The sequence below is a fragment of the Balearica regulorum genome, chromosome 24 (genome assembly GCF_011004875.1).
Source record: "Balearica regulorum gibbericeps isolate bBalReg1 chromosome 24, bBalReg1.pri, whole genome shotgun sequence".
Classification (NCBI taxonomy): Eukaryota; Metazoa; Chordata; class Aves; order Gruiformes; family Gruidae; genus Balearica; species Balearica regulorum.
Window position 1 is genome coordinate 2,028,712 of NC_046207.1, and position 6,462 is coordinate 2,035,173.

The following is a 6,462-nucleotide window of genomic DNA, read 5'->3' on the forward strand; positions in this document are numbered from 1 at the left end:
GTTAGTTTCTAACCGACTCTTTTATTACAAGGTCAAATATAGGAAAATTCCACGTTGTGGCTCTAAGACAAATCATTAAAACATCCCTCTCCCTCACTCACATATTCTACTGCTGGAAAAAAAGAAGCCATCTCACTCAGACTGGAGTAATCCACTGGATTTAATAGATTTTTTTTTTTTCCCGAACTGCATCCAAAATCAGAGAATGACAAGACAAACCCAAGTTATGTTCAGGATTTTTTGTCCAAAAGTCTCTTCTGAACATTTATTTCGGAATGGCCTACATTAAGCCAAAGCAAGAGAGCATTTTAAAGTAATGCATGTATCATTTCTTCAAAAGGAAAAATCAAGCCTGATACTTTGAAACTGAATATAGTCACAGACACAAACATTTAGAGCTTTAACAGACATCCTCTACTAAGAACAAACACTCAGTTTCAAAGAAAATGTGCACTTTATATACAATTAAAACGAAAAAAAAAAACCAGTAATAGAAACAGCTCCATTACTTTGCATTTTCGGAATGAATTCAGTGCTGGGATTGCAATATTCTATACACTGCTTGCTAATGGGAGTATTTACTGGTGGGGACAAAAGCTCGCAGGACTGACCTGAGACAGTAGCTTTAAGCAGGTAATGGTTTAGATGATTAATTGGGGAAGGGCTAACACGAACAACGGGTGAAGCAGTTGTCATGAACCAATTTTGTTTTAAGCCATTACTAAGAAATCGCTGCAGTTTGCGTAGAGAGCAGCAAGGGGAAAGGATTTTCACTTCTCACCATTCGGCTGGTGAAAGGCTGTTCCGAAACCACCGCAAAGGGTTAAGAGCAACGTAACCCTCTTGGGAAGCTGAAAAGAACCACCCCAGTGTCGGGGATAATGAGTGGATTGTAGCCATGCATCCGCGTTTATCTCCAGGCTCCAAATGTCTTTCCCTAGTACTTTCAGACAACATGTTTTCCACCCAGCTTCTCCATCGCACCCCCAGCTTTCTGCTGGCAAAGCCTCTCTGCCCATCTTCAGGCAGCGTGCTTCTCTTGAGACTCTTGTTTAATTAGAGGAGCACTATTAATAAGCTCCCTCATCCCTGCCCGCAAGTCCACTCAAGTCCACTTTTAAGAACTGCTATAGACTTACTGTGCTACTTAGACTAAAAGACATCACCCTGAAACTTTTCTCCATAAAATTCAGAGGTTGCTCCTTTCCCGCAGCAGCGGCCAGGAGTTACTGCCAAACAAAAAGCAACTTCACTTCCAGACGTCTCTGCTGGAGGTGAACCAGCGAAGCTCTCGCTGACCCCGTGCAGAGGGTTGCGTTGGCTCTGGGCTCTCTACATCTCTAAAGCAAGAGCTGAGAGCGAGCTGGGATCTACATCTGGACCACCTGGTGTCCCAGGGTGAAAAAGAGACTGAAAACAATTCAGCAAAATACCTATTTTCAGCAAGTGCTTGGGTAGAGGATAACTGCAAGCGTGTGCTCATATCCCCTTAGGTTAAATTTAACATAAAGCCTACGCTTCGCTGTTCTGCGGGACAGGAACAGAGCGCAGGTTTACCTGTGTCCTCCACGGAGCCTTACTTCTCAATCCTGTTCCCGAGCAGGCTGTAACGAGGGCACTGAGGACTGAGGTAGCCTCGAAACAGAACAGTCCTGCTTGAAACAGGCCCCCAAAATATATTAAAATGCACAAAAAACCTAACGAAAACAGAGCGCGGAGCAAGGTCCTGAATACTTCATAAATAGTAGCAAAAAGCATACACATTTATCAGCATCGCTCAAACATGAATGCGCATCCTTGCCAAAAAGACACTGCCAAAGGCAGTAAATACCGCATTCTCCTTTTCTAATTATAAATTCAAGTTTAATGCCAAAACCACAGAATGCCAAATCTGACTGGTCTCTCAAGCAGAAATCTAAATTATACATATTGCTCTGTCTGAACTGAACTCCTCAGACATAATGGAAGGACGAGGGGTCTGGAATAAGGCAGTATCACTGATAGTTGGAAAGGGCTTTGTAAAAACTCTTACAGACAGCTCGTGTGTCCTGGCTGGGGGGGAGGAAGGTTATTCCTCGAGTGTAATGCACGGAGAAACAAAATTACCATGACTCCATCTAACCAGATTACTTTGGAAAAGACAGAAATCTTCTCCAAAAGGTATCGTAAGAACGTCATGCCCTTGGGGAGCGGGGCGTTACATAACAACAGACCTAAAAAACATCCATTTCCATAGATATCACATAAATACACGGAATTACTGAATCCAGCAATTTCTATTTACTTCTTTTTTTGGATGTTTTACGAGAGTTTGAAGTGTCTCTTCCCTCCTGTTGCATAAAGCTTGCAGGGAGGTCCGAGCCCTCTCTGCCTTACGCCTGGCACTCTTACTCTGAACACAAGTACCCTCACACATGTAGGTTTATCTTGTGAGTAATTTTCCATGGAGACCGTCAGAAAAACCCTGTAGAACTTAGTAGCTATAGTACAACATTTCCATTTCATAAGTAGCACATCATTTTTGGAAAAGACAGAGTCAAGAGCACCATTAACAGATGTTTTCCCAATCTTTCACTGCTCTGACTGGCACCCGTGGGCCACCTGGATAACCGGAGACTCCTCTGGGCTGTCTGCATGTTCAAGGCACTTTTGAAACGCAGCATAGAAAGTTTTACGTTTAAAACAAGGAAGAACAACGACGAAACTGCGGACCACAGTAATAAAACTAGCAAAATGCTAACAGCTACCCATTGCTTTCTCCTCATTAATATAAAAAAGTGTAACATCAGAGATCCAGTGTACAAATACAAAAAATTGTGCATAATAAATGTACTATAATACTGTACATACAGCATAAACCGTTCAATGAGAATGATTTAAATATACCTATTTGTCTCCTGACTTGGAAGACAGAAGAATAGTTCTGTAATCCTAGAATATGTGTATAAACCTTTCTGAGAGGTTGAATCACTAGCCAACGGTATCCCTGAAAATAAGCAGAGTCAAATATTTACTTAATGGAAGCCATTATTCAAGGGGTTGCTGGTTATGATAAACTAGGAGAAAAAATACAATATATAAACTCAGCCAACATTAAATCCAGACAGAGTTTTTCCCATCTCCTGACTTGCTACTGGCACTGCTTTTGTTTGAGCCTGCTTTGGATTTCTTCTCTCTGGAACTGCCGGGATTGTTTTGGTTGTTGTAAGCCTGGATCGCAAGGTCCAGGCGCTCCTGAGCCACTTTAATTTCCCTCTGCAGATTTTCCAGGTCAGCAGGAATGTTTTCTTCATTACTTCCATACTGCTGTTCCTGAGCTATATTGGCTTTGTTCTGTTTGTAGGCCATTTTGGCGTTGGACAGTTCGGTATATTGCATTTGCTCTGGCTTGACCGCGATGTTATAGCCAGGAGGAGCAGATGGCGTATTCCAAGTAAAAGGGTAGTTATAGGTACCGGAGTCTTCCAGCTCTTTTCTCTTGTTGTTCAACGTGTCCCGGATTGTGCCAAATCCCAAATGGAGCATCTCCCAGACATTCAAAACTAAACACATGCAGCTCACCCCGTACATTATTAGCAGGAAGATGGTCTTTTCGGTTGGCCTTGAAATGAAACAATCTATTTTGTGCGGGCACGGCTTCCTGCTGCACACAAATATGGGGCTGACCTCAAAGCCATACAAAAAATACTGACCCACGAGAAAGCCGATTTCAAATGTAGTCCTCGCCAGAAGCTGCAGGACATAAATTTTCATGAGTCCATCTTCACGGATTCGCCGCCTGCCATCATGCTTAGCTTTGGCAGGGGCCTGCTGCTCTTTATTCTCCCGTTCGCTCTCCAGCTCTATTTCTGGGTACATCATCGGGTCTTCCTCATGGTCCTCCTCAGTTTCCTCTAAGCCACGGTGTTGTTTCCAGCGCATGGAAAAGCTTTTGCTTCGGATTCTTCTGTCAGCTTCGCTGTGTTCCACCATCCGGGCAATTTTATGAATTGCGTAGCCTAAATACATCACAGATGGAGTGGCAACAAGAATGATCTGAAAGACCCAAAACCTCACGTGTGAAAGAGGAGCGAAAGCATCGTAACAAACATTCTCGCAGCCAGGCTGCTCCGTGTTGCACACGAACTTGCTTTGTTCATCGTAATAAATGGATTCTCCTCCCACAGCAGTTAGCACAATCCGAAATACAATCAACACTGTCAGCCAGATTTTGCCAACAAAGGTTGAGTGATTGTGGATCTCCTCTAACAGACGGGTCAGAAAACTCCAACTCATGGTGGTCAAATAATTTTATCTAAAAAACAAACAAAACCCCCAAATATTGATGAGTTTATCAGTTTGAGCCTAAATGCTGCAAACATTCAACCAAGAGAGTCAGAAAACTCTAGAATTTTACAACCAACACACAAGCATTTTTATAGCATCACCTGTTACCAGGAAACTCCAGCTGCCAGAATTTGCTTGAAGATCCTACGTCTCCTCCGCAGGCTTTTGAGAAGTCCGCTATAAAAAAAAAGTAGCAGTTAACTGCTGTTTCACAAACAGAACGTGCTCCCAAAGCTACTCCCGAGCAGAAATTAAAATCACGGCTGCTCTGTATTTCAAACGTTAACAAAAACATTTACACTTCAGGCTGAAATCTCTAAAACACAGTGGATTGAAAGCTAAGCTCCCATGAAATTTTACAGGCACTGTTGGCTATGTCTCACCACTAAGATTTATTTTAACTCCACGGAGGTGGTCAAGCCTTGTTAAAGCTTCAGCTAGCCGTCTCAGCCTCGACCGTAGCCCATGGAGAGAAACTGTTCTCTCCACGAAGCAATATGTCAGTTGTCTTCAGACAGAAACGAATCACCCAGACCAAACCTGAGAATCGGGTGACCTCTACTACCTTTGATTTAAAGACAGGACCAACCTGAGTGACCTGAGCAGCGCTACCCTGCAGGTCTAGGCTAGAGGCAGGGTTTAACCTAAGGAACATCTGACTTCTAACCCGATGCTCAAACTGTTCTGTGGATTTGGGTTCAGTCCCTTAGGGAGGTGAAAAATCTCCCTTCCAGGGCCAGGAAAGACTTCAGTATGTATTTTGTAGTGGTTTTGGGGAGAGTAGAAGGAAAATCTAGTTAAAAAAAGTTATCTGTCAAAAATTTTAGAAGAGGTATTAGACAGAAATCAATATATATTTGCAATCATAGCAGTAAAAATGAACATCAGTGGAAACTCAGGGCTGGCCACACTGAAGTACTACAATGAATGAAACCTAGCAATGTTTCAGGCCCACCTGGAATGCTAAGTAATAAAACTGGTAAAATATTTAGCACAGGAAGAACTGCTTGCTGTTGTTATAGCACAGGGGATAAGACATCTTTCAGTCCTCCAATGATGTCAAACGTTAGTTTGTCAAACAGTATTAACAAAAATTTGTACATCAGAACAACATTTGGTGAAAGATCCAGAACTGGACAAATCTGTGGCACTCTGATCTTAAAAGTGATTTATTCTTAACCTGGAGTAATTCCAGGAGACTGGAAGAAAACTAGTATTTGCTACTATTCAACTTCTTCCACACAACTACAGAGTTGTTCACAGGCAAAATAATGAAATTTGAGGGGATGCAATCAATACAGAATTAAAGGATATAAAGGTAATGCCCCTTCTGGTGAAATTCAATGTTTCATTGAAAAGGCAACAGCACAGACATAATGCGGATGGGCTGTGTAGGGCATTTGATTTATTACTTCATGACAGTGTGAGAAAAAAAAATAGCACAAGAGAGTATTAAAAAAGCCCATATTAAATGGATTAAAAGTAACGAAGATCTTGACAAATGATTCCCTTAGAACCCAGAGCAATTGCGTGTAATTACAGCAAGTTCTGCAAAGACCAGGGACAGGCCTGGCAGCGAGGCTGGAGTTTCCCCAGACTCGAGCAGAAAATGGCTGCAAATGGCACAGAAGTTTGCAGGCTGACAAATAAAGACGAGAGTCCTCAGTGATGCAGAAAAACACAGATTGTTCGAGAGGCCGAGTCCACCAAGCTTAACGCAAAGACATGCAGCTAAGGCAAAGAACAGCAGTCTGTTTTGAAAGGAGAGGGCAGTTACTCTGGCCATCAGTTAAGAGGGAAGGGAGCGAGGGTCCTAACGGATGAGCATCTCGGCAAGAGCTGGTGGTACAGCAGAGAGGATTAACGCGATCCTGGGCTGTGTCACGTGCAAACAGGAGCAAGGAGGGTGATCTTACCTCCTTGTTAGCAAGACAGCACTCAATGCCTGTGTCTGCATCCTTCAAAAGTTGCTTAAACATCAGAGAGCCAATGTATTAGTCTCAAAACCAGCTGAAGAGCGGGGAAGATGCCTAAAAGTGAGAGATTGAGAGAGTTCAATTTGTTTAGTTGGGAAACATGGGAAGAAAACGAAGGATTACCGGTGAAGCACTTAATCTAGCAGCTGTCAAATGAGCA

The 6,462-nt window shown here is 42.8% G+C and overlaps 1 protein-coding gene across 5 annotated transcripts in view; it reads right to left on the reverse strand.

Moving 5' to 3' along the window:
* Positions 1-3: 3 nt before the first annotated feature.
* Positions 4-6,462, reverse strand: part of GJC1 (gap junction protein gamma 1) — a 31,629-nt gene continuing 25,170 nt past the window's right edge. For 4 of the 5 annotated variants that reach the window (XM_075775279.1, XM_075775280.1, XM_075775277.1 and 1 more), the window contains exons 2-4: positions 6,243-6,356; positions 4,428-4,503; positions 4-4,294 (exon numbers count right to left, since the gene is read on the reverse strand). In XM_075775279.1, the coding sequence (XP_075631394.1) occupies positions 3,094-4,275 (1,182 nt within the window). In that variant the 5' untranslated portion in view covers positions 4,276-4,294; positions 4,428-4,503; positions 6,243-6,356 and the 3' untranslated portion in view covers positions 4-3,093. The remainder of the gene's footprint in view (positions 4,295-4,427; positions 4,504-6,242; positions 6,357-6,462) is intronic. The other variant, XM_075775281.1, reaches the window with a different exon arrangement.